Source organism: Rhodamnia argentea, chromosome 3, assembly GCF_020921035.1.
Source record: "Rhodamnia argentea isolate NSW1041297 chromosome 3, ASM2092103v1, whole genome shotgun sequence".
Lineage (NCBI taxonomy): Eukaryota > Viridiplantae > Streptophyta > Magnoliopsida > Myrtales > Myrtaceae > Rhodamnia > Rhodamnia argentea.
Window position 1 is genome coordinate 2,221,371 of NC_063152.1, and position 27,596 is coordinate 2,248,966.

The 27,596-nt window shown below is 42.2% G+C and overlaps 5 protein-coding genes across 6 annotated transcripts; 3 read left to right on the plus strand and 2 right to left on the minus strand.

The window, feature by feature from the left end:
• Positions 1-389: 389 nt before the first annotated feature.
• Positions 390-6,176, plus strand: LOC115728033 (coatomer subunit delta). Its single transcript, XM_030658349.2, has 12 exons — positions 390-539; positions 997-1,054; positions 1,712-1,751; positions 1,966-2,189; positions 2,402-2,644; positions 2,742-2,916; positions 3,663-3,967; positions 4,673-4,871; positions 4,945-5,098; positions 5,407-5,469; positions 5,579-5,675; positions 5,799-6,176. Exons 2-12 carry the CDS (start codon positions 1,052-1,054, stop codon positions 5,886-5,888), a joined length of 1,593 nt encoding a protein of 530 aa, XP_030514209.1. The 5' UTR covers positions 390-539; positions 997-1,051; the 3' UTR covers positions 5,889-6,176.
• A 490-nt stretch (positions 6,177-6,666) lies between these two features.
• Positions 6,667-8,145, minus strand: LOC115728034 (UPF0481 protein At3g47200-like). Its single transcript, XM_030658351.2, has one exon. The coding sequence runs from the start codon at positions 8,143-8,145 to the stop codon at positions 6,667-6,669; it is 1,479 nt and encodes a 492-aa protein (XP_030514211.1).
• Positions 8,146-8,463: 318 nt separating this feature from the next.
• LOC125314279 (zinc finger A20 and AN1 domain-containing stress-associated protein 11-like) lies at positions 8,464-9,073 on the plus strand. Its single transcript, XM_048276219.1, has 3 exons — positions 8,464-8,473; positions 8,515-8,800; positions 8,935-9,073. The coding sequence occupies exons 1-3, from the start codon at positions 8,464-8,466 to the stop codon at positions 9,071-9,073; spliced, it is 435 nt and encodes a 144-aa protein (XP_048132176.1).
• A 1,800-nt stretch (positions 9,074-10,873) lies between these two features.
• LOC115733505 (ankyrin-3-like) lies at positions 10,874-14,794 on the plus strand. Of its 2 annotated transcripts, none has more exons than XM_048275810.1 (7): positions 10,874-11,506; positions 12,140-12,613; positions 12,698-12,847; positions 13,021-13,098; positions 13,234-13,281; positions 13,355-13,800; positions 14,012-14,578. In XM_048275810.1, exons 1-7 carry the CDS (start codon positions 11,131-11,133, stop codon positions 14,444-14,446), a joined length of 2,007 nt encoding a protein of 668 aa, XP_048131767.1. In that variant the 5' UTR covers positions 10,874-11,130; the 3' UTR covers positions 14,447-14,578. The 2 variants fall into 2 exon arrangements, with proteins under 2 accessions (XP_048131767.1, XP_048131766.1); XM_048275809.1 differs by having other exon boundaries at positions 10,882-11,506; positions 14,106-14,794.
• Positions 14,795-20,880: 6,086 nt separating this feature from the next.
• On the minus strand, positions 20,881-22,389 carry LOC115728040 (UPF0481 protein At3g47200-like). The gene has a single exon (XM_048276220.1). The coding sequence runs from the start codon at positions 22,357-22,359 to the stop codon at positions 20,881-20,883; it is 1,479 nt and encodes a 492-aa protein (XP_048132177.1). The 5' UTR covers positions 22,360-22,389.
• Positions 22,390-27,596: the final 5,207 nt, after the last annotated feature.

Sequence of the window (27,596 nt, forward strand, 5' to 3'; positions counted from 1 at the left end):
CTCGGTTGACAAAATTAAAAAGGTTTACGATTGAATAAGCAAAAGTACAATATACTTAGGGCTTTTTGGATAATTTTTCTGAAATCGCTAAAGACAAACGTCTTATCAATAATCAATAATCACACAAGTCTGTGTATCTTATGTTAAAATATGAACATTTCACTAATTTTTTGCTTTTACATACATTTTACTAATTGAGACCTAGCAAAATTATCCACTTTCCTGAAAAATAGTTCAACGAAAACGTTTCCTCATTGACAAGTGTCTCAAGAGAGAGCGCCCGTTGACGATACCCTTTTGTAAATAAGATACAAATGGGCTAGAAAAGCCCATGATACAAATGGGCCACAATTGGAGACATTTTCAGGCCCAATAAGCGATCTTCAAGTCGAAGGCGACTCTCACTGCGAGCACGAATCAGACCTCTGAAACGCGCACATAAATCGGTTCGTCCCCCGAAAAAGCCATTCTGCTCAGTTTACAGAATTCTCTGCGCTTCTCCGAGATCGAATCCCGCGCTATCGTCACGAGACGAACAGGTAAGATCTCTGGATTCTCCTTCTCAGATCTTCATTGATCCAAAGTCGCGAAGTCGCTGCCTTCGGCTTCGTCTCTCACTCAGATCTCCCCCGTAATACTCCCGGAAATGCGAAAACGATGCTCTTCGGAATTGTGGATAGATTCTTAATTAGGCTCCGCAATTGCACTAGAAGCTCTGCTAAGTGTGCTGTTCGTAGTCGTCAGATCTAACGTTTGTTAGCTTGGTTTTTTTTTTTTTTTTGCATTGCCTCGAATGCGGTTGATCCAGGAACATGTTGAGTGTTGCTTTCCGGTTGTTCGCGCGCGTTTGATCCTTTGTGTTCGATGTTTGGTGGGATGATTTTGGATTAGGTTATGCGTAATTGGTTGAATCTGGGTCATAATACAGCATTGAGATCAAGGATCGAGTGTTGGTGGTTCTCAATTAACAGGTCTTTTCCCTTGTATTGTGTGTAGGTACGGCCTGTTTAGCTGTCTTCAGCAGCAAGTGGTTGTTTGTCAGAAGGCCAAGATGGTAAAGTTTCAGTTTCTCTTAACCTTAGCACTTCCCATTCCGCAATTTAGGTTGTGGGTCTGTGATCTAGTCTCGTCATTTAGCATCAGAAGTCCATTTACTGGTGAGATCAGGCTATTTGCCATTTCATCCGAGCCCATTACACTGAAAGCAACTTTGGATATCTCACCTGCACATCACATGCTGTCAGATTCTCTACTCTATGACATTTGTTTTAATGAAACCGTGATGCATGTAATATGCGTCATGTTGGAGTTAAACCAATAATCGGCTGTTTAATGAGGCCATGATTCATGTCCATGTTAGAAGAACACGCGGACAGCGTTCCTTTTAAATTAATCAGAAGAGATTCCTCACTGTTTAAGTTATCTCTAGATCTGTTTTTGAGGTTTTATCAATTGGAAGTTTTATAACCTACTAATTGTTCATTGGACTAGGACTAGGATGTGGCGTGGGGTTTACCTACATTTAGGAATATGTGGCTTGAGGTGTAAGATAACTTGAGTCCTGTTTCGTACTATGTTATGTAGTGTAAGACTTAATATTGTTTGTTTATCAGTGAAGTGTACTCTCTATAGGCATGTGCAGAGTTAATTACAATGTTTGCTTACATATTGTTTTTGAGTGTTTTCTTGCACTGTGTTTGTGTCTGTGCAGGTGGTTCTTGCAGCTTCTATAGTGAGCAAGTCTGGGAAAGGTGAGTCATTCTGTTTCAATATTATTATCTTTGAAAAAAATGATTGACTGGATTGTTTCTTTCATTATTTTTATCTTATCCTCTATATAGCTAATTAGAAGAGGAAAGCAATAAATACGTTTTCCTCGGTCCCTTGGAGCAACCTCATTTTCTTCATGACTTGTGTCCTCATTCTCCTGAGTTAATCATTTGATATTTCTAAACTCTTTTGCAGTGCTTGTTTCTCGGCAGTTTGTTGACATGTCTCGAATTAGAATCGAGGGTCTTCTTGCTGCTTTCCCGAAATTAGTTGGTATGGGAAAGCAGCATACATATGTTGAAACCGAGAATGTTCGCTATGTTTACCAGCCAATAGAAGCTCTGTACTTGCTTCTCGTTACCAACAAGCAAAGCAACATTCTTGAAGATCTGGAAACCCTTAGGCTTCTCTCCAAGCTTGTATCCTTTTTGGTGAATCATCTAAGATAATCTTTATCGTTTCGCTTTTCCTTTCCTCTTTTGATTTTCTGGATCTGTGGTTCCTGAATGCCTAAAATTGAGTTAATTGGTTTCCAAATTTTATCATTTGAGCCCGTCATAATGACAAGGACTATTACAATTGCTTTTCAGACTGTCAACCTAAATCTGGTTAATTCCTTAAGACTTCTTAGGTACCTGAGTATTCTTTATCTCTCGATGAAGATGGGATAGGCAAAACAGCCTTTGAGCTGATTTTTGCCTTTGATGAAGTTATCTCTCTTGGGCACAAGGAAAATGTCACTGTTGCGCAGGTCAAGCAATACTGTGAGATGGAAAGTCACGAAGAAAAGCTGCACAAGCTAGTAAGGCAAAGCAAGATCAATGAAACTAAGGATGTTATGAAGCGCAAAGCTAGTGAGATTGACAAAAGCAAGGTATGTTTTGGAGACCTTTGAAGACTCCTGCTTTTTGCTTCCATGACTATCCTGTATAGTTAACCATCTTCAAGACATTTGATTCAATATTGTGCAGATCGAGAAGTCTAGAGGTGACAAAGGAGGGTTTAAGGGTCTTCAAGGAATGGGGTCTGGAAGACTTGAGAGTAGCTTTAGTGAGATGAGCATTTCCAGCAGTGGAAGTGGCTTTGGAAGTGGGTCTGGATTTGGTCCAAGCACTGATATTGATTCCTTTTCTACTAAGCCTAAAGGTTAGTGGCTCTTCACATTCGCTGAGGTAGTAATCGTCATTTGGTTAAGTCTTGTGGGTTGCCACATATTCATGCAACAGTATTTGTTATGACTTGGTGAAGTCAAATTTCTGTTGCTTGAAAAGTTCCTCCCACTTGATTTAGTGTTTACTGGTTGTTTCGCAAAATGTTCAGAGGTTTCTAGCCTAGAGATGCTTACAACTCTAGATGGTGTTAATTATTAGAAGAAGAAGCCGTTTTTAGATGACTAGTTTTATGGCTGCCATGCAATCTGTCGTTTGATTTATGTGTTTGATCACATTCTGGTCAGAAATGATCCTGTACAATAATCTCAAATCATAGTTCACTTGGAAGTTGTTACCATCTGTAAGTGACATTATACAGTCAAGCACATTTTTTATTTTTTTTCACAATTATGGAAAGTTAGAAAAGATATAAGAGGAATACATGGTATATGGCGTCAAAACAGTTTGAAAGATCAATCAACCTTCAGTTCATAGAGGAAAAAATGTTGTGTTGGTGAAAGTTCCTTTTGCAGGAGGAGCCAGCAAGTCTAATCACTATCAATCTCTAGACTCAATTTTGTAAAGTTACATTCATTTCATACGTTCATCATTCAATTTTCCTAAGCTAGAAATTTGTCATGTTCACATCGATGCTTGGATTAATTCCAATACTTCTGTCTATGATAAGATGAAGGTAGTATCCTACATGACCCTAACTTTGTCTTGTCTATTTTTTCACAGGCCGTCCACCTTCATCTGCCAATGCTCCCCCCAAAGGTTTGGGTATGCAGCTTGGTAAGACCCAACGGGCAAATCAGTTCTTGGAAAGCTTGAAGGCTGAAGGTGAAGTAATTCTGGAAGATGTCCAGCCAAAAGCTGCTGCGTCTAAATTGGCTGCTGCTCCACTAACTGATCCCATCACTTTGACTGTTGAGGAGAAAATCAATGTGACACTCAAACGTGATGGTGGAATGAGCAATTTTGATGTCCAGGGAACATTGTCACTTCAAATTCTAGACCAAGAGGATGGGCTTATCCAGGTTCAGGTAGTCTGCCCTTCCCTCGTCTTTTCCATGCCTGTATAAGCAGAATATGATATTCAGTGGGAAGCAATTTCCAAGTACAGCTAGGTCACTCATTTAAAATGATGCGGCAAATGTGGTAATGTCACCAGTCATTCATTTTCTGGATTGAGTGGGAAGCATTTTCACCATGGGAGGTTTGTCTTAGAACATACCTCTATGTATGTCACAAGTCAGCTAACTTGACCAGTCTACTTTTAATTGCACGTAATTAAATGTGGCAATCACTTTATAGTTATCTCGTAACACTTTGTTGTTCTTAAACTGGTGTCATTGATGAGTCCCAACTAAGGTGAACTGGCTAATGAATAGGTGGCTTTTGATTTTCGTCATCGTTCATGTATAGCAGGCTCATCCTTTAGGTTGAACCGACTTTTGAAAAACATTCTTATTCATAAAGAAGGAATATAAAGTTTATCACTCAAACTGCTTGTAATGGCTCCATATAATACAAATAAACCTATACATGCACGTTTGATGGCTGCGAGACAATGACAAGCTTTGAGCATCTTGTCTTCCATGGACTTTCTCTTTCATAGAGTGCATTGGGCTTTTAAGCTCTGATTTTCATATGCGGAAGTTTCGCAAAATACTATTTAACATGTGATGTACACTGTTCCAGGTGTTTCATGGCCTCTTTGCATATTATGAGTTTTTCTTCCTTTTCAGATTGTAACTGGGGGTAATCCAGCCATCCTTTTCAAGACACATCCTAACATCAACAAAGAGTTATTCAACAGTGAGAGTATTCTAAGCCTAAAAGATCCAAACCGGCCTTTTCCAACTGGTCAAGCTGGTGATGCTGCAGGTGTAGGTCTTCTGAAGTGGAGAATGCAAAGTACTGATGAGTCTATGGTGCCTCTGTCAAGTAGGTTAATATCTCTGATGTTTATTAACATCAAATCTATTGTTCTGTAACTAACATGCAATTATCGTTGCAGTAAATTGCTGGCCTTCTGTTTCTGGAAATGAAACTTATGTAAGCATTGAATATGAGGCTTCATCAATGTTTGATTTGAGAAATGTTGTGATTTCCGTACCACTTCCAGCTCTTAGAGAAGCCCCGAATGTGAGGCAGATTGATGGCGAGTGGAGGTGATTTTCTGATCTATTTATGTTTTTATCAATATCCTCGCACAGCATAGATGATAGTGCAGAAGAAAGAATAAGAATTTTGGGGAAACCCTTGGCCTTACAAACGGTTCTTAAAGATTGGCCCCTTATTTATTTTAGTCTGTGATCTTTTAAAAAATGAAGTGTCACTCCCTTATTTTTCATTTTGTACTGTATTCATACTTGACCCTCAATTGCCCAATCAATAATGAAATTGCTAGTTGTCAGTAGGCACAGTACCTTTGTTATGTTCATTTACTAGTCACAGAGGCGTTTTTAATCTCTTGCAGATATGACTCTAGAAATTCTATCTTGGAGTGGTCAATCGTTCTTATTGACAATTCAAACCGCAGGTCGGGCCTAATTTTTCTGCTCTATAGTTTTTTTCTATTTTTATGCTGGAGTATTTCCATTCTCATGAGTCATTTGACCTTTCACTAAACACTCTTGAACTGTCAGCAGTGGCTCAATGGAGTTTGTTGTTCCCCCGGCAGATTCTTCTGTATTTTTCCCCATATCTGTGCAGTTCTCAGCTACTAGCACATTTAGTGACTTAAAGGTTTGTCGTAATAGTTCTGTTTCTTCTGAAAATAATTTTCAGTTGATTCCTTTATTCTTCTTGCTTTTAGTTCATTTACTTCTCATCAAATGATTGGATTGTAATATATTCTTATGTCGTCAGGTTGTGAATATCTTGCCTCTGCGAGGTGGATCGCCTCCCAAGTTTTCTCAGAGAACGCATTTGATCACCGAGAACTACCAAGTTATCTGAATGATAGATAGTGCGGTCACCTGAAGTCTGCTTTCACCCACTTTCTGGTTTTGTGAATTCTGTGCCACATACATTTATCTGCATTCAAGTTTTGTTAAGATCTTTGATCTATAGTTCAATGCTGCATCTGACCAATGTCTTGCAACCTGTGGCTGAACCTTGAATTTTTTCATGAGAATTTATTGACTCTCGAGTTTAGATGTCATAGAAATATCCTTTTACGTCTGTCCTGAGCATTACCTGGACATATAAGTGAATGATATACACATGGTAGTTTGTGTTGTTGCATAGACTAACGAGTAGACCAATTTCTTGTTTTCCAACTAGAGTTGTCCTCTATGTCTATTGTATCTGATTTTTATGTGAAGCTGCTTAGAATTAGTTTTGCACCATCTCAACTAAATTATTCCTCAGTTTCCGATTTGCACTTTGTCGGTGGATATAGCACTTTTCATCTCGAAATAGTATCGAAGTTCTTGATTCTAATGTTTAGGCGGTCAAAAATATGCCACACACAAGAGTTGTCTTACTTCAATTCAGCCAGCAGGAACTTAGTTTGCTGCCTATAGAGCAGACGAATCTAAGGCGTTTCAGGTGATTTTCCAAATCTTTTCACAAGCGATCCTGTAACGCATGAGAATTCTGAAAGAGAGACCATTGGTAACTCATAATTCGACAAAGGTAAAACAAAACTTATTAAATGCGGGATTACCGCTCCCGGTACATCCGGTAGAACCTGCAAATTTATTTTCAAGAACTAATCATATATCATCAGACTTCATTCCTGGTTCGAATACTCTGGATCTGGAATAGGGGTGGAGGGGCGAGAGAAGAGCAGAGAAAAGGAATCACTTAGGTATGCCCAGAAGCTATTCTCCTTCAGCGCTTCCAGTGTGTCAGCGACTCCACAACCTGTTTGGATTAATGTCAGATAAAGCGCGAACAATCCTGCCACCGTCGAAATCCCGACCACCCAGTTGCTGAAGTAGTAGTGAACAAGGCGTGCTCTGAGCCTTGCATACCTGCTCATGAAGTAGACGTCAATGTCGTCGCACACCACTTTGTGCAGATACGACTCTTCTCCGTCCCAGTCCACTTCTTTGCACAGCTTGTTCACCAAATTCGCCGCCTCCTTGTTACTTCCAAGGGAGTGGTGGACTATGCCTTTGTAATGGAGAATCTCCACATCGCCTTCCGAGTTCACGAGTCCGTCGAAGAAGAACACATATGCTGTTGCATCGGGTTTGCATTTCTTGTGGCATTGCTCGAAGGCCACCATGTTGCGGAACAACGTGCCTCTGTGATCGTCTATGTGCAGTGGTGGAATCTTCAGGACCCGTCCCTCAGATTGAATATCTAATGCCCTGTCATTCTGTGACTTCTCCAGCATAACTCCTGCTTCCGTCAACTCGGTTATAGATTGGATCATGCGCGGTTGCCTTTTCCGGTCCTGATCCTGTATCTCCGGGAGAATGCTGGATCGGAAAAGATCAAGAAAGTGACAGGTCCTACTCATTGTAGCGGTGGCACCGGCCGCATTCATATGCGAGTCCCTCTGCAATAACGGATTGAAGAACTTCAAAGTGAGATCCTGTAGGGAAAGAACCGAGCATTCGCATTGCGAACTATCATCGATCACATCGAGCAATTCACGCAGAACTATCATTGGGAGCTGGTTTTCGAGCTTGATTAAATCACGGCGCAGCGTCGGCAACATCCACCTTTGAACGAGGGACGAAGAAGAACGACAGCTGCCGACCTCCCTCAGGAGCTGCAGGATGAAGCAGCCATCGATGACCATCATATCAACGAACTCGTCTCTGCTCAGCTTAACTTCGTCGGCATAACAACTCCTAGCCTTGGGTTCGAGCTCCTCCATTGCCGAGATCACTCTCTCTAGTTCAACTTCACGTTCCTGTTTCGACCCGAAAACCCTGTGGAAGAATTTCAGCTTTAGCTCCTCCATTTCTTTCAAGTGTCGATCTCCGCGATGGTAAGGACCGATCGATACGATGCTCGGATCGTACGCCTCTGCCTCTACTTGACGCAGTTTCGCGGGGACTCGGTAGACGCAGACATTGTCGCTCTCTTCAGGAATCTTGGCGTTCAACTTCTTCAGCAGGGAGGCTTTGCAATTCCCATGCACTTGTGATGATGTTGAGGAGGACCATCTCCTGCAAATAGCTTCAAAGTTCCCTCTTTTGCATAGCATCTGCAGACGCAACTGCTTCAACCCCCAAATGTTTCTACCTGCCATATTCAAAAAACTGAGTTCTTGCTTGGGTTTGGAGGGCCGTTGGTGGGAAGGACTCTTAAGCAGTAGGAAGTCAGGAGGTCAATTCATTTTTCTCGGACACCCAGAATTCACAAAGGGGAGAAAAATGATTTCTTTCTCATTCATTGTTCTCTTTTTGTTTCTGGGTAACCGGTAGAGCTGTGAATATGAGACATTAACTTTTATAGTGGGTCAAAAAGGTAGAAGTGAAATTAAATGGGTCAAAAATGAGTCACACGTGGAACTCATTTCTAACCCATTTTGGACCTATTATCGACAGCCTCCACCCACGAGCTGCAAATGGGGCAGAGTACTTAAAAGGCTTAGTTATTATTTTTATATTTTTATAAGCTGACCCTCCGTCGGTGCGGCTGACCGCCACCGAATTCAGCCGCCGTCCGCCGACCATCCGCTGGCGCCGCCCGGTCGCCGCTATACTCCTCCGTCCCTTCGCCGGTCGCCGCCGTGCTCCTGCTGCCAGTCGCCGTGTGTCGCCGTACCCCATCACCCGCCGCCGCCGATCGCTGTCGCACTCCACCGCCGATATCTCCTCCGCCCCCACCACTTCCTCCTCCTCCTCCTCCTCCTCCGCCGCCGGCACCTTGGATGTCAAGTTCTCCGTGGAGAAGGTTCACAGGTTGCGACGGGGATGAGCAGAAGAGAGACGGCCGCTTCGCCTCCCTCGACCGAGTCAAACCCCAGGCAAGAAGTGAATCGGTGCTCCGGATGCCGGAGGAAGGTAGGCCTCACCGGATTCTGATGCCGGTGCAGAGAACTCTTCTGCTCGGAGCACCGGTACTTCGATCGGCACGACTGCAACTACGACTACAAGGCGGCCGGCCGTGAGGCGATCGCGAGGGAGAATCCGGTGGTGAAAGCCGCGAAGATCGTTCAGAGTCTGATGATCTGAAGGGAGAATCCAAAAGGAAGGCTGGGGCCTGGAGGAGATCTAAGACCGAATCTCGCCCTTTCTTTCCCAACAACGATGATGATAACGTGCGGGATGGAAGGTGGAGAAGAAGGGAAATCAGAAAAAATTAAAAAGGTAAAAAATTTCACTTGATTGAAAATATTTTAAAAAATAAAACAATTCGAAAAAATAGAAAAATTTTAAAAAAGGAAAAAATTTCAATTGATTACAAAATATTTAAAAATTAAAAAATAAGAAAAATTTTCACTTGATTTTTTATTGCATAAAAGTATTTTAGTAATATTATTTTTATTTTATTTACTAATTATTTATTATTTAATTTTCTTTTTATTTGATGTGAAGTTTTTATCTAGTAACATATGCGTGTGAAAAGTTTAAAATAGGTTGAATATGATATATAGATTTTATTAGAATATTAGTATGATTTAGTAATATGGATCAAAATGGGTCGGGTCGGGTCGGGTATGGGTTATTGAATATGGGTTAAAACGGGTTAGAGGGGTTGATATGGGTCGGACCATCGACCCGACCCAAACCCGATCCTATCCGCCCATTTGATGCCTCTAGTAACCGAGAGAAATGCAGGAGCTCAATTATTCATTCACTTCCTGCGGCAGTAGGCTTCTCAAAGTCGATGAGAGCATGATTTTTAAACAGAGAAGACCAGAGACCAGATCTGGGATTTCTGGCTTGTACCATGATGTTTCTTCATCATATGTTCGCTGCTCTGTCTTTTATTTTTCCATTTTTTATGATTCTTGCTTCAGTCCTATTTTAATTAAGTTTAATAAGATACCAGAATTTCATTGTGTGCTTCGCATGTTTGGCTGAATCCCATTCGGGAATTCCATGTCAAGGTTGACCAACAAAAAGCAACGACAAGGGAGGGAATGATTCGCAGGATTTTCAGTGCTTTCACAAAGTTCTTTTGTTGGTAAATGGGCTAAAGAAGTGGTTCATATTTCCCATCGAGTGTAGGGTCCCGTTTCTCGGTGAGCAGGTATCCGGGGGAGTAGCCCGACGGGGTTTCTTAAGGGAACAACGCCTCCTATATACTAGAGGGCTTTTATGGTTTGAGCTCATATTTTTTCATTTATAGTTTAGGCTTAGATCTATGAATAGCTACTGTTATGTATTATCTCTTTCTCTTATAATTGACAGATAAGTGCAATGTGCTTATTACAGTGAAATCTCCTACTGGACGTAACCCTAATTTAAGATCGAAATATGATAAAATTTTGTGTCTCGATTTCTCGTTCTAGCTTTTATGTTTTATTATGTCCTTATTGTGCGCCGAATCCTAACATACAAGGCCTGTGCTGGTTCCCGGACGTTGAGGAGTTGAATTTCTTGTATGACAGTCATAAGGAACTTAATCTTCTAGTAAAGGAAAAGAAGTAGTTGGTAAAATTGCGAGTGAAAGTCCCCCAGATGTTGTCCGATTGCAAGGAGCTTCTTTGAACTTTTGATGTCGAAAACCAAGCCTTTGTTCATGAGTACGGCATAACGAAGTTGAAATGCCGCGTATCGGGAGACGAGAAATCGCAGCATACGGTGGCGGGGAAAGAGCTCGGTGTTGATTTTGGGACCAGAATTGAGACCGGAATTAAAGTTTGTGCTTTTAGAGGAATTGGGAGAATCTTAAAAAAAAAAAAAAAGACAAAATCACATTCACCTTAATAATTTTTGGCGAATTGCCAAAGTGGGGCTAAGGACTTTATACAACTTTTGGCCTCATCACAGCACACCGTAGTGTGAACCTGAGAAACTGTGAACCTAAGAAACTATATACAATTTCTGCGCTACCTGTTTGCTCAAGTGGGCCTGTTTCAACCGCGCTTTCCGAAGCTTCCTAGTTGCATGGCAAATTGCCACCGTCCCATTGACCTTGCTTCAGCAGCCTAAGAAGTCTTCTTGTGTCCATCTCATTTGTACTCTGTTCTCTTGTCTCTCTGCTTGATCTTGATCTTTCTTGTTGACGATACCAGATAGCAGAAGGCGGCGGAAGAGACGGCATTCTGTGAGTTCAGAGAGCAATGGATCAGCAAAACAAGGTGATGCAGAGAGCTCCTTCCATCTCATCTTGCTTCCCAGAGAGATTTTCTGGTGTTTCACCAAGAGATGAGCATGAGAATGTGCATGAGAAGCGGCAACACCATCACCAGTGGCCCATGAAAGCCGCTGCTCTTCACGCCCTTCCGCAACCCCCATTGGCATTCAAAGCTCCAGTTGATAAGCATCTCATCGTGGAAGAGAAGCTTCAACCCCACCATGCACCACCGCCACCATCATCTTCTGCTTCTCCTCCTCATCACCATGTGCTGCCGTCTAGCAGCAAATTGAATGAAGCAGCTGCGCCCGATAAGCCAGTTTCAGCTCCTCTCCCGCCAATTCCTTCGTTTCCCCACTTTGGTAATGACTTGATCATAATTTCTCTGATACTCCCTTGTGTTTGAACTGTTGGAAGTGGAGGGAGAGGACAGGATATAAGATTGGAGAAGATCTCTCTTTTGCAGACCGTCGCTAATCAATCTGAACAGATGTTTAAGTTATTAGACGCGGGTAATTATCCAATATTTCAGTGCTTTAAGCTATTTAGGAAGTGCACTAACTTTGATAACATGATCTCTCAAATGTTAAAGTCTCCCTTTTTTCTTTCTAAGGTTGCAATCGAGTAAGTAGGTTCAAGCATTAATCTAGTCTCGTCCATCCTGGCCGTACACTGCTCTTAGTCCTCCTACATTAGTTAGTTTTCTGCACTTTTAAGTGGTCTAGTGGTCTTGTAGAGCTATGCCGCCGATTATTCGATGTTTTTATGCCTTTTATTATTAACTGGAAGACCAGCATGTGACTAGTTTGAATGGTATCTCGAAGCGTGTTATACTTCAGGAATTAGAGAACCATACTCGACTGTGTTTCGATTGATGATAGCATCATTTGGCACATTTCTTTCAGCCTTTTTCTCTGGGCTCAGGCAAATTCAGTCTCTTTGCTCTTTAGAACTCTCAGAAGCCATCGCATAACATCTGAAGCGCTTAATGACAGGGAAAATTTTCTCCCAGAGAACATACACGCCTTTGTATAATGCTGCAATGAAAGGCCATTGGGAAAGTGCAGAGAAGTTCTTACGATCACATCCCGGGGCTATAAATGTCAGGATCACGAAGGAAATGGACACGGTTCTTCACATTGCTGCCGGGGCCAAACACACCAATTTCGTAGAGGAAGTGGTCAAGATGATGAGCCCCACAGATTTAGCATTGCGGAACAAGAGAAATAATACGGCTCTTTGTCATGCTGCCGCATCTGGTGTTACCAAAATCGCGGAGACAATGGTCAATAAGAATAGGGACTTACCTGGGATGAGGGGCCATAAGGGAATGACACCTCTTTATTTTGCAGCATTGTTTGGACACGGGGACATGGTTTCCTATTTGTTCAGAGTGACAGATGATGAGCATCTAACTGAAGAGGACTACGTGACGGTACTCCTTGCTACAATCAACAATGATTTGTTTGGTGAGGAAAATTCAATTGATTCACGCTCGAGCATTGCTTGGATATAAATTTTTGGAATAACATCTGTCCTATCAATACTCACAGACCTAGCTCTTACCATACTTTGGAGAAAACCAGAATTAGCTACTCTTCGAGATCATAATGGAATGACTGCATTGCATATTTTAGCTCAGAAGCCTTCGGCGTTTGCCAGCACAAGCTCATTGGAATCCTGGCAGAGGATACTTTATCCATGTAGGCATCGAATTGCTCTGAAATTTTCATATATATTATTCTCCAACATATATGTACATATTTTCTGTGTGTGTGTGTCCGATGTTTGCCTTTTAGATTAGGAGATGGCTGTACTTTCATGAACTTTGCCTTTTTGACCTCCCTAAAATGATGTTGGTCTAATATCCTCTCAGTGATTCGCGTGGAAGAAAAATATAAGGTGGGGTTCCCTTCAGGACTCGTCATGAGCGACATTAGCCACACAAATCAAGGTTTGTCATCAACCTTTTGTCTACAAGGCATGCTAATCCACACAAGAAAATTATGACGGCTAGCAAAAATCGTCTAAGAGACAGTAGGTTCAGCTGAGGTCATGATGAGTCTATTTCTTTGTGAAACTTATGCAGTGTCTCTCTACTTACTCGAGAAGCTTTGGTGTGTGGTGGAGTTAATAGGTAGGTGGCGCAAGAACATTGTTGCTGTTTTCCCTGGAAAAAGTTCATTTCTCTTATTGAGTTCAATTTATAGTGCCAGGAATCAAGGCAGTTCATGAGAAAAAGACTATGCATATGCAAGCGCTACAGTTGGTGAAGCTGTTGTGCGAGCAGGTTTCATCACTGGAGGACTCCACAATTGCGGATCTTTTAACACATCCCTCGCAGCCGTTGCTCATTGCAGCAGGGTTCGGCATAGTTGAGCTTGTGACTGAGCTTGTTTGCTCTAATCCTGATTTGATATGGAAAGTTGATGAGCAAAGCCGTAACATTTTCCATGTTGCGGTTATGTACCGCCGAGAAAAGATATTTGGCCTCATTCATGATCTCGGGGCGCATAAAGATATGATCACTACCTACAAAGACCCCACCAACGATCACAACTTGTTGCATTTGGCGGGAAAGATGGCACCTCTGGACCAACTTAACAGCGTGTCTGGGGCAGCTCTTCAGATGCAGCGGGAACTTCTATGGTTCAAGGTATTGTCACTCTTTATCTCAGCTCTCGGCTATTTCCTTGAGAGAATGTGATTTCTAGGATTCAGATTGTCTCATGTCTTGTTGTTGCCGCCATACTGTCCTGTTTTGAACATGTCGAGTATTCGTTTCAATTAGATAGTTGCTGTAATTGCTCTGACATTTTTCTTTTAGATTAGTATTGGTTGGTCCTCATCTTGAAATATTGAAGCAGGACCCATCCAATCTAATCTACGAACAGGAACATAACACGGGAGGAGTTCTTAACTGGGTATGTGACAGTTTTTTCTTCTGTGCCTTAATTCTAGGAAGTGGAGAAAACTGTACACCCTTTATCAAAGCAGATGAGGGACAAAAACGGCCGAACACCGAGAATGTTATTCACGGAAGAGCACAGGGCTCTGGTCAAAGAAGGAGAGGACTGGATGAAAAGCACCGCTTCATCCTGCATGCTTGTTTCCACGCTAATCACCACTGTGATGTTCGCCGCTATCTTCACGGTTCCAGGAGGAACAGACAACAAGGGCTTACCTATTTTATTGGGATCAAATGCCTTCATAACGTTCGCCATATCAGATGCATTCGCGCTGTTCTCTTCGGTCACATCCATACTCATGTTCTTGTCCATCCTCACCTCGCGCTATGCTGAGGAAGATTTTCTCGAATCCTTACCGAAAAGACTAATCATCGGCCTTACCACCCTGTTTCTTTCTATAGCATCCATGCTTATTGCATTTAGCGCTACCTTTTTCATAGTACTTGGATGCCGATTGGCGTGGATTCTTGTACCGATTGCCTTAGCTTCGTGCATACCGATTACCTTATTTGCCTTTCTTCATTTTCCCCTTCTTGCTGATATGCTACGTTCTTCTTATGGAACTGGCCTATTCGCAAGAGAAGCCACAATCACCCTTTGTTAGTTCATCATAAAGCTTGCATTGAGAACCAGAGAATAGCTTTATCAAAGTGAAGCATGAACGATTTGTCTCGATATCAAGTCAAATTGAGCCTTTTTTGTTGAAACGCCAGTCATGGGAATCGTCCGGAACATCTGTACCGTAATGCTTCGATACCCCATATCTCTCAATTCTCCACCTTCAACTTCAACTTCAACAACCACATGGCCAAAGATAAACTTCAATCTCCACATTGCTTCCCAAACCATGATGACGACCTCCGGTACCAGCACCATCTCTCCAGGGCCCAGCCAATAGTGCACGCCTGAGGAGCTCGTCCCCAGTGAGGCTGTGGCGACGAGGACGCTTGTCTGGTCGCACGACCCAGGTGAGCTCCGGCCTTACCTGGTGTTTTGGGGGAGGGGGATGGGAGGGGAATCTATGGTCAACAGTCCCAAGTACTGGCAGTTCTTTCGGTGGAATGTGCTCTTTCTATTGTGAAATTACTTGCTGAACACGCTCTTTTACCAGTTATCAAATTCGTTACCTTCGCTCCCATGAGTAAATCAATGCTGTTTTTCCTGTCGAATCTGTCAGAAAGCTATAGCAGAATGAGAATAATGAATTTGTGGACTAGATAGAACACCACTGAGCATCAAGAGTTTAGAGCAAAGATGCTAGCTGATTGTATTTCCTTTTTGTTCTTATGGCCCTTGTCTGAGCTTGTTCAGGAACCTTCCCGTGTGACTGCTCTAGGCTGGTATCCTGAACAGGTACATTACCTTGATCAGATTGCATATCTTATGTTGGGTAGCTTTTACTGGTGTCATGGAGACAGACCTGCAGGCTGAAGGATTTGGCCAAAGGACCGTCTGATGGATCACCTTGGAACGGCTGATAGATCTACCGGGCGAATGGGTCGGCTGAAGGACTGTTTACTCTTCGTGTGGATGCTAGTCAGGCCGGCTGAATCACATAAATTGTGACGGTGAAGAGCAAAGGACGACGCAAGTGGCGTAACTCTAGTGCAGTTTCACTTCAGTTGATCACTGAGTGCCACTTCTCCAAAAAAATCGACCACTTCAGTGTCATGGACGATTTGTGTGGCTGGAAAATCTGATGTGGCATCATTTTTAACGTTAAACGTCCAACGTGGCTCGCGAGGAAACTGGAAAAACAATTGCTTTGCTCTTGATTTCTTCTTTTTTCCTTCGATTTTTCTGCTCGTTTTTTTTTTTTTTCCCTAAGGAAGATGAATTCCAATGTTCCAGCTAACCTCCATTGATGAAGCACAGAGTGTCAAAACAGAGACGAAACTCGGTGAAGCTCACGTGGGTTATCGACATATGGAGCTCCCCCGATGCTGTAAGAGGTCATAAAAAAGAAAAAATTGACACTGAAGTGAGCGTTGCACGAAAAATTATCACTTGTAATGGTTCTTTCTCAATTTTGAAGGGTCTGCACTATTGTCCTAAAAGTAGACGTGGCTTGAATGAGTGACTATGCCTTTTTGGGTTCTTTTTCCACATGCTTGGAAGACGTCTATTCTGATTGCTGAGATGATTTGGCGCATCTCCACTGTTCGTGGATTTATTTTGCTGTAAAGAGATTGAGATTGCATTTTCTAATTTTCGAAATTTTCCTCCGACGAAACTGGCTTGTTTAACTACAACTTTATGATCCTCTCTTATAAGTTGTCTAGGTCCTGGGCAAGACCTTAAAAGGCTTAAAATGAGACCGGGGAAGGAACTCTCCGGTGTAGGGGAAGGATGTCCCCGTAAGTTTTCTTTGAATTCTCTCTCTCTGGGGAAGAAAAACATTTGGAGGGAACTTAGAGGCGATAGCTGGGGAATGTAGATCCCAAGTCGACTTATTTCAGCGACTACCTGGTATGCTGGTATGGTAGCCAACCATTCCGGGAGCCATGCTGGGAGCTTGCTCCAGATCCTCCACTAACAAGAGCTGAGCTTTGTGTTAGATTTTGGTGCTCACAGACCATTTGGAGGGTCAAAAGAAGAACATAAGTAAAGTCTGATCTCCTCACCAGCAGTTGAAAATGTCAGTAGATTTTGCCTGACTTCCGGTGGAATTTCCCCCTTTAATCTCCTGGAAAGCACAAATCTGACAGGCTACACTCCGAGACATTTGAAAGAACAAATAATGCCACGTCGGATTTCCAGACTTGTGGTGGATTTTCCCCCTTTTAATCTCCTAGAAGTCATATTGAAACTCACTAAGCGTTGCGATAACATGAAATCATTGACCAAATTTTTGTTCAGCCCTCTCTTGAACTCCTTGTCTTTTATTAAGAGGGAAAATATGAAAAGAAGAAGTATTTTTATTGTTATAAATGGATAAAGAGTAAAGACGAGGAAAATACTCTTTTATTCCCCTAATTCCCAAATTTTGATACCTATTATTCCGTAGATGGTTCGAATTCGAGATCCCTAACGGAGGCGAGTCTCGACAAAAAAAAAAAAAAAGTCGGCCAAGTGTCCATAGTATTTCAATTGCATGTAGAAATGAAAGAGCATTGCATTTGATTAGTAATTAGGCATAAGTTTTTCAATAAACCAGCATTTGACTTTTTCATCAAAATCTGAACAGATGAACTCTATATAAAGCTATAAAAAAAAAAAAACATCGTTAAAAAAGTGACATTTTTAGCACAGGCGTGTAGGTTTCGGCCTTTAGGTTTCGAATTTTCGCAGACGATTGACCCTTCGGTCAAATCGTAGAATTTACCATTTGACAATGCATTAGATGTTTATTAGTATCTAAATTTTTTACTCTAGATATTCAATTGGGGGACAATGAGTTTAAAAAAACCTCGAGTTCGATTAAAATAATTTCAACCTACGAAGTTTTAACCATTTAGAGCAAAATATTTGGCACGGTAAAATTGGCATTGCTTAGGCTCGCACATTTCAAGATTGCGACACCTGGCGCAATCACGTAAAAACCCTAAAGAATAATAGATTAATATTATGAAAAAACCTCAAACTGGTATATCCGTGATAAATTTATCCCAAATTATTTTTTACCTAGCAATGGGACTTATTTGCAATGTCTTACACTGCAACACATCAGATGGGCTTTGCAATACTGAGTAATTTGCTCACTACGTCTTTTCTCCATCTTCCTCTCTCTGTATAGGTGTGCCCTGTTTGCCTGACAAATCCCAAGAACATGACGTTCGGTTACGGTCACATGGTGAAGCTTCTCCAAAGTGTTCTTCGCTGTCGTTTAACTAGAGCTCTCCTTGCTAGGATTACTGATGCAGTGAACATGATTAATTGCAGACTTGCAGAGAATGCGAACGGAGATTGTCCAGTTGTCCGATATGCGGGCAGCCAATCACCAGCAGGCTCAGACTGTACACGTGATTACTCCTCCAGGATGAAAAAAACACACACACACACACTGGCTGCACTTCTGTTGAGCCTCAGGAAGATATTTAAGGTTAAAGCGACTGTTCAATGTACAAAGATGGACACAGAGATTTTATGTACGTATGTATGAGTACTAGATGCTGGCCCATCCCCTGAAACCCATTGCATGGCAGAGGAAGATCCCTTCATGTCAGTCTATTCATTAAAAAGAATTGATTCCATACATTCATCTCAACTTAGGGCATTTTCTCCTGTCATCAACGCGTTAAGTGTAAAGATCTTGCGAGGGACGCATCATAAGAGTCCAAGGACAAGGATTGGAAACAAGGGTAAAACTCACGGGATGATTTATAACATGCCACAAGGCTGACCAAGTTGATCTAATTTGTTGTTCGAAACCTTCAGTCTACACAATGACACCACACAGATCATAGTTGATGAATCCTGTTCCCCCTTTCCATGTTAGCTTCACAGTTCATAGTTGAGTGAAAAAAGTTGAGGCAAGGAGTGTGAAACGGTTAGCGGAAAGTGTACACAAATGAATTGACAAGTGATCGTATCACTCAAACTGCTTGTAATGGCTCCATATAATACAAATAAACCTATACATGCACGTTTGATGGCTGCGAGACAATGACAAGCTTTGAGCATCTTGTCTTCCGTGGACTTTCTCTTTCATAGAGTGCATTGGGCTTTTAAGCTCTGATTTTCATATGCGGAAGTTTCGCAAAATACTATTTAACATGTGGTGTACACTGTTCCAGGTGTTTCATGGCCTCTTTGCATATTATGAGTTTTTCTTCTTTTTCAGATTGTAACCGGGAGTAATCCAGCCATCCTTTTCAAGACACATCCTAACATCCACAAAGAGTTATTCAACAGTGAGAGTATTCTAAGCCTAAAAGATCCAAACCGGCCTTTTCCAACTGGTCAAGCTGGTGATGCTGCAGGTGTAGGTCTTCTGAAGTGGAGAATGCAAAGTACTGATGAGTCTATGGTGCCTCTGTCAAGTAGGTTAATATCTCTGATGTTTATTAACATCAAATCTATTGTTCTGTAACTAACATGCAATTATCGTTGCAGTAAATTGCTGGCCTTCTGTTTCTGGAAATGAAACTTATGTAAGCATTGAATGTTTGATTTGAGAAATGTTGTGATTTCCGTACCACTTCCAGCTCTCAGAGAAGCCCCGAATGTGAGGCAGATTGATGGCGAGTGGAGGTGATTTTCTGATCTATTTATGTTTTTTTTTTTAATTAATATCCTCGCACAGCATAGATGATAGTGCAGAAGAAAGAATAAGAATTTTGGGGAAACCCTTGGCCTTACAAACGGTTCTTAAAGATTGGCCCCTTATTTATTTTAGTCTGTGATCTTTTAAAAAATGAAGTGTCACTCCCTTATTTTTCATTTTGTACTATATTCATACTTGACCCTCAGTTGCCCAATCAATAATGAAATTGCTAGTTGTCAGTAGGCGCAGCACCTTTGTTATGTTCATTTACTAGTCACAGAGGCGTTTTTAATCTCTTGCAGATATGACTCTAGAAATTCCATCTTGGAGTGGTCAATCGTTCTTATTGACAATTCAAACCGCAGGTCGGGCCTAATTTTTCTGCTCTATAGCTTTTTTCTATTTTTATGCTGGAGTATTTCCATTCTCATGAGTCATATGACCTTTCACTAAACACTCTTGAACTGTCAGCAGTGGCTCAATGGAGTTTGTTGTTCCCCCGGCAGATTCTTCTGTATTTTTCCCCATATCTGTGCAGTTCTCAGCTACTAGCACATTTAGTGACTTAAAGGTTTGTTGTAATAGTTCTGTTTCTTCTGAAAATAATTTTCAGTTGATTCCTTTATTCTTCTTGCTTTTAGTTCATTTACTTCTCATCAAATGATTGGATTGTAATATATTCTTATCTCGTCAGGTTGTGAATATCTTGCCTCTGCGAGGTGGATCGCCTCCCAAGTTTTCTCAGAGAACGCATTTGATCACCGAGAACTACCAAGTTATCTGAATGATAGATAGTTCGGTCACCTGAAGTCTGCTTTCACCCACTTTCTGGTTTTGTGAATCCTGTGCCACATACATTTATCTGCATTCAAGTTTTGTTAAGATCTTTGATCTATAGTTCAATGCTGCATCTGACCAATGTCTTGCAACCTGTGGCTGAACCTTGAATTTTTTCATGAGAATTTATTGACTCTCGAGTTTAGATGTCATAGAAATATCCTTTTACGTCTGTCCTGAGCATTACCTGGACATATAAGTGAATGATATACACATGGTAGTTTGTGTTGTCGCATAGACTAACGAGTAGACCAATTTCTTGTTTTCCAACTAGAGTTGTCCTCTATGTCTATTGTATCTGATTTTTATGAGAAGCTGGTTAGAGTTAGTTTTGCACTGTCGCAACTAAATTATTCCTCAGTGTCCGATGCGCACTTTGTCGGTGGATATAGCACTTTTCATCTTGAAATAGTATCGAAGTTCTTGATTCTAATGTTTAGGCGGTTAAAAATATACCACACACAAGAGTTGTCTTACTTCAATTCAGCCAGCAGGAACTTAGTTTGCTGCCTATAGAGCAGACGAATCTAAAGCGTTTCAGGTGATTTTCCTAATCTTTTCACAAGCGATCCTGTAACGCATTAGAATTCTGAAAGAGAGACCATTGGTAACTCATAATGCAACAAAGGTAAAACAAACTTATTAAATGCGGGATTACCGCTTCCGGTACATCCGGTAGAGCCTGCAAATTTATTTTCAAGAACTAATCGTGTATCATCAGACTTCATTCCTGGTTCGAATCCTCTGGATCTGGCAAAGGGGTGGAGGGGCGAGAGAAGAGCAAAGAAAAGGAATCACTTAGGTATGCCCAGAAGCTATTCTTCTTCAGAGCTTTCAGTGAGTCAGCGACTCCACAACCTGTTTGGATTAATGTCAGATAAAGCGCGAACAGTCCTGCCACCGTTGAAATCCCGACCACCCAGTTGCTGAAGTAGTAGTGAACAAGGCGTGCTCTGAGCTTCGCATACCTGCTCATGAAGTAGACATCGATGTCGTCGCACACCACTTTGTGCAGATACGACTCTTCTCCATCCCAGTCCACTTCTTTGCACAGCTTGTTCACCAAATTCGCCGCCTCCTTGTTACTTCCAAGGGAGTGGTGGACTATGCCTTTGTAATGGAGAATCTCCACATCGCCTGCCGAGTTCACGAGCCCGTCGAAGAAGAACACATATGCTGTTGCATCGGGTTTGCATTTCTTGTGGCATTGCTCGAAGGCCACCATGTTGCGGAACAACGTGCCTCTGTGATCGTCTATGTGCAGTGGTGGAATCTTTAGGACCCGTCCCTCAGATCGAATATCTAATGCCCTGTCATTCTGTGGCTTCTCGAGCATCACTCCTGCTTCCGTCAACTCAGTTATAGATTGGATCATGCGCGGTTGCCTTTTCCGGTCCTGATCCTGTATCTCCGGGAGAATGCTGGATCGGAAAAGATCAAGAAAGTGACAGGTCCTATTCATTGAAGCAGTGGCACCGGCCGCATTCATATGCGAGTCCCTCTGCAATAATGGATTGAAGAACTTCAAAGCGAGATCCTGTAGGGAAAGAACCGAGCATTCGCATTGAGAACTATCATCGATCATATCGAGCAATTCACGCAGAACTATCATTGGGAGCTGGTTTTCGAGCTTGATTAAATCACGGCGCAGCGTCGGCAACATCCACCTTTGAACGAGGGACGAAGAAGAACGACAGCTGCCGACCTCCCTCAGGAGCTGCAGGATGAAGCAGCCATCGATGACCATCATATCAACGAACTCGTCTCTGCTCAGCTTAACTTCGTCGGCATAACAACTCCTAGCCTTGGGTTCGAGCTCCTCCATTGCCGAGATCACTCTCTCTAGTTCAACTTCACTTTCCTGTTTCGACCTGAAAACCCTGTGGAAGAATTTCAGCTTTAGCTCCTCCATTTCTTTCAAGTGTCGATCTCCGCGATGGTAAGGGCCGATCGATAGGATGCTCGGATCGTACGCCTCTGCCTCTACTTGACGCAGTTTCGCGGGGACTTGGTAGATGCAGACATTGTCGCTCTCTTCAGGAATCTTGGCGTTCAACTTCTTCAGCAGGGAGGCTTTGCAATTCTCATGCACTTGTGATGATGTTGAGGAGGACCATCTCCTGCAAATAGCTTCAAAGTTCCCTCTTTTGCATAGCATCTGCAGACGCAACTGCTTCAACCCCCAAATGTTTCTACCTGCCATATTCAAAAACTGAGTTCTTGCTTGGGTTTGGAGAGCCGTGTGTGGGAAGGACTCTTAAGCAGCAGGAAGTCAGCTGGTCAATTCGGACACCCAGAATTCACAAAGGGAGAAAAATGATTACTTTCTCATTCACTGTTCTCTTTTTGTTTCTGGGTAACCGAGACAAATGCAGGAGCTCAATTGTTTATGCACTTCCTGCGGCAGTAGGCTTCTCAAAGTCGATGAGAGCATGATTTTTAAACAGAGAAGACCAGAGTCCAGATCTGGGATTTCTGGCTTGTACCATGATGTTTCTTCATCATATGTTTGCTGCTCTGTCTTTTCTTTTTCCATTTTTTATGATTCTTGACTTCAGTCCTATTTTAATTCAGTTTAATAAGATACCAGAATTTCATTGTGTGCTTCGCATGTTTGGCTGAATCCCATTCGCGAGTTCCATGTCAAGGTTGACCAACAAAAAGCAACGACAAGGGAGTGAATGATTCGTGGGATTTTCAGTACTTTCACAAAGTTCTTTTGTTGGTAGATGGGCTAAAGAAACTAAGGTAGGCAATGTTGGAAAGTGGTTCATATTTTCCATCGAGCATAGGGTCCCGTTTCTCGATGAGCGGGTATCCGGGGGAGTAGCCCGACGGGGTCTCTTAAGGGAATAACACATCCTGGATACTAGAGGGCTTTTATGATTTAAACTCATATTTTTTCATTTGTATTTGGATTTGGATCTATAAATAGCTACTGCTATGTATTATCTCTTTTTCTTGTAATTGATAGAGAAGTGTAATGTGCTTATTACGGTGAAATCTCTTGCTAGACGTAGCCCTAGTTTAAGGTAGAAACATGATAAAACTTTGTGTCTCGATTTCTCGTTCTAGCTTTTATGTTTTACTATGTCCTTATTGTGCACCAAATCCTAACATACAAGGTCTATCTTGGTTCCTGGACGTGGAGTAGTTGAATTTCTTGTATGACGGTCATAAGGAACTTCATCTTCTAGCAAAGGAAAAGAAGTAGTTGGTAAAATTGCGTGTGAAAGTCCCCTAGATGTTGCCCGATTGCAAGGAGCTTCTTTGAACTTTTGATGTCGAAAACCAAGCCTTTGTTCATGAGTACGGCATAACGAAGTTGAGATGCGTCGTATCGGGAGACGAGAAATCACAACATACGGTGGCGGGGAAAGAGCTCGGTGTTGATTTTGGGACCCGAATTGAGACCGGAGTTAAAGTTTGTGCCTGTTAATTTATGTCTCGAGTTTGATCGTTTACGGAAACCAATCCATTGAAAGATTCTGATTTGGTCAAAATCTGGAGCGCATCTGATTTGAATTGTTTGAATTGTTTGGGCAAAGAAAGTCAAATTTTTCTTTGTTTGACCGATCCTTGATATTGCGTGCAAAAGAGAAAATTCTTCTTTGGCAAAGAAGAGAGTCACTAAAAGACAAAAGAGAGGGGTTTAAATAAAATATTTTATTGTGGGGGGGCCCATGGAGTAAAAGAAAGAAGGATTTCTTTGATTTTATCTATCCCTAACATGTGCTTATAGAAGTTGCACAGAAGAAGACGTAAAAGGGGTTATTTTTTCTCTGGACGAAAAAGCGTACGTGCACGTAAAGTCCATCAACGAGCCGCTCGAAGAAGAAAATCCCGCATAGAGGGCAGTGAACGCATCGGACGTTCTTGAGTTCGGCCGTACGAAGTGCTTGAGACACAGAAGAAGATTTTGTGCTCCGTGAGTTTTATTATATCCACTTGTGAGTTATTTTATTTGTAAACACTTAGGATTTGGGTATAATCTAGGTGCGGGAAACACAAACATATTGAGCGATTATAATTCCGATTCTCCAATTATAGTGGATTATTCGTGCCGACTCTCCCGTGGATGTAGGTACCGATATTTGGACCGAACCACGTAATATCTAGTGTCTTTTATCGTTCCTCGTTATTTTTTCGTGTTTTTGCATTGACTTATTTGCAAGATCCTGGTTAGTTTCCGCGCATTAATATTTTAACAATTGGTATTAGAACCAGGTTGAGGTTCGGATATTCTAGATTGTGATTTGGGGCTTTTGTTTATTTGATTATTATCTGGATATCTTGTGATTGCAATTATGTTCGGAGTGAAAGCTGAAATTGAGAAGTTTAATGGGAGGAACAACTTTGGGTTATGGAGCCTTAAGATGGAAGCGTTATTGATAACTCAAGGTTTAGCAGAAGCATTGGAGGGCAAGGCTGAGTTGCCCGAAACGATGACAGATGCTGAAAAGGATGTGGTAATGAGGAAAGCTAGAAGTTTAATCCTGTTGAATTTATCGGATGAAGTGTTAATAAAGGTAGGCGATGAGAAGGATACCGCAGCATTGTGGGCAAAACTTCGGGCGTTATATGTAACGAAGGGTTTGAACAATTGCTTATATATGTTGAAGAGGATGTTCCGGTTCGGATACACTGAAGGTACGTCTATCGGAACCCATCTAGATGAATTTAATAAACTCATGATGGATTTGAAGAACGTCGGTAAGACACTTGATGATGAAAAGCGGGGCATGATGTTGTTGGCTTCCCTACCCGAGTCATGGGAGCACTTTGCTGATTCATCATTGCGGGGCGTACTACGATTACCTCGGAAGAGGTAAAGTTCGCCTTATTTTCTAAAGAGTGGCAGAGAAAGTTGCGAGATAACAATCTAGCGCAGGATGTAGCGTAAGGATTAGTGATTCGGGGTAGAGAGCAACAACGAGGGTCCAAGAGTGAGAGAGGTAAAAGTAGGTCTAAGTCACGCCATAGAAAGTCCAAGGAACGTGTGAAGTGCTTTGAGTGTCACGAAGAGGGGCACATCGGGAGAGATTGTCCCAAGTTGAGAAACAGAGGTGATAAGCGTAAAGCCACAACTAGTGTGGCGAACATTCTTGAAGAGAGCACTAGTGATGCAGAGGCTGTCTTGTGTGTGATTGCGGGTTCGTCGGGAGATGAATGGGTGCTAGATTCGGGGTGTTCTTATCATATGACGCCTCCTAGGAACCGGTTTACTACTTACCGGACTGCAGATGGTGGTAGAGTTACGTTGGGGAATAACGCATCATGTAAGGTTGTAGGGATAGAGACAGTTCGGATTCGGATGCACGATAGTGTGGTGTGCACATTGACAGACGTGAGACATGTACCGGAGCTCAAGAAGAACCTTATTTCTGCGGGGACACTCGATGATATCGAGTGTAAGTACACCGCTGAAGGTGGAGTGCTGAAGATCTCTCGAGGTGCTATGACGGTGATGAAAGGGAAGAAAGTGAGTTCTCTCTATCATCTACTGGGAGAGATTGTGATAGGAGCTGCCGCGGTTTCATCGGGTGAGTCAGATTCTGATTTAACTCGTTTATGGCATATGCGTCTAGGGCAGATGAGTGAGGCAGGTATGACGATGTTGAGTGATAGAGGGTTGTTAAAGGGTCGGAAGACAAGTAAGTTAGACTTATGTGAGCACTGCATCTTTGGGAAGCAGCGCAAGATTAAGTTTGCTACAAGTATTCATTCGACCAAGCAACCGGTAGAATATATTCATTCGGATGTGCAGGGCCCGTCTCCTGTTCTTTCGAAAGGAGGTGCTCGTTATATGCTGACATTTATCGACGACTATTCCGGGAAGATATGGGTATACTTTCTGAATCATAAATGTGACGTGTTTGATCGGTTCAAGAAATTTAAGGCATTGATTGAGAAGCGATCGGATAAATAGATCAAGTGCCCGAGAACCGATAATGGCATGGAGTTACGTGGTAAAGATTTTACCGAGTTCTGCGAGAGAGAAGGGATTGTGAGATACCGCACGGTGCCTGGGACACCACAATAGAATGGTGTGGCGAACGAAAGAAACGTAACTTTACTTGAACGAGCTCGGAGCATGTTTTCGCATGCTGGAATAGGCAAGGAATTTTCGGTCGAAGCGGTGAACATGGCATGTTACCCGATTAATCGATCTCCATCATACGCTATCGAGTGGAAGACTCTAGAGGAAGTATGGTTGGGGAAACCTATTAATTACTGCGGATTACGAATATTCGGATGTCCTGCGTATGCTCATGCGAGTGAAGGTAAGCTTGAGCTGAGGTTGAAGAAGTGCATATTTACGGGTTATGCACATGGGGTGAAAGGCTACCGGTTGTAGTGCACCGATCCCGGATCACCCGATTTTCTAATCAGCAGAGATGTGATCTTCGACGAGACCGCAATGCTTCAACAGAGGAGTTCTAAGACACAACCAGCAAAGAAGACAGATCATGGTGTTAGTAGTGAGGTGGAGCTTCAAGTGGAGACTCCGGAGACCTCAGAGGTAACAGATGTTGAGGCTGCAGATGAGGCCGCGGTTCCTGAAGTCGGTGATAGTGAACAACCAGTATAGCCGCAGCGTAGTATAGCTACAGATAGACAAAGAAGGAAAATTAAACCACCAGTACGTTATGCTTATGCATATTTTGCTTATGCTTTAACCGTAGGTGACGAGGTGGAGACAGATGAGCCTTCGTCTTACTTTGAGGCGATGACTAGTTCTGAGTTATCGCGGTGGCTAGGGGCTATGAGTGAAAAGATGGAATCACTCCATCGAAATCAGACATGGGAGCTAGTTAAAGTACCAAAGAGCCGGAAGATTGTCGGAAGTAAATGGGTTTACAAACGTAAAGAAGACATTTCTAGTGTCGAGGCGGTGAGATATAAGGCGAGGCTTGTTGCGAAAGGGTATACCCGGCGGGAGGGCATTGACTACAATGAGGTGTTTTCTCCTGTGGTAAGGCATACTTCTATTCGTGTTTTACTTGCCTTAGTTGCTGCACGGGATCTCGAGTTGGAGCGGTTTGATGTGAAAACGACGTTTCTTCATGGTGAGTTGGAGGAACAGATTTACATGAGGCACCCAAAGGGATTTGCTATTACGGGTAAGGAAGACCATGTTTGCTTGTTAAAAAAATCATTATAAGGGTTGAAACAATCTCCTAGGCAGTGGTATAAGCGTTTTGATACTTTCATGGCTAGTCAAAACTATTCAAAGAGTTATATGGATAGTTGTGTTTATTTTTAGGAGATTGGAGGATGGGTCTTTGATATATATGTTGTTATACGTTGATGATATGTTGATAGCAGTAAAAAATATGTATGATATTGATGTGCTGAAGAGGCCTTTGAGTGTTGAGTTTGAGATGAAAGATTTAGGTACTGTGAAGAAAATATTGGGTATGGAAATTTTGCATGACG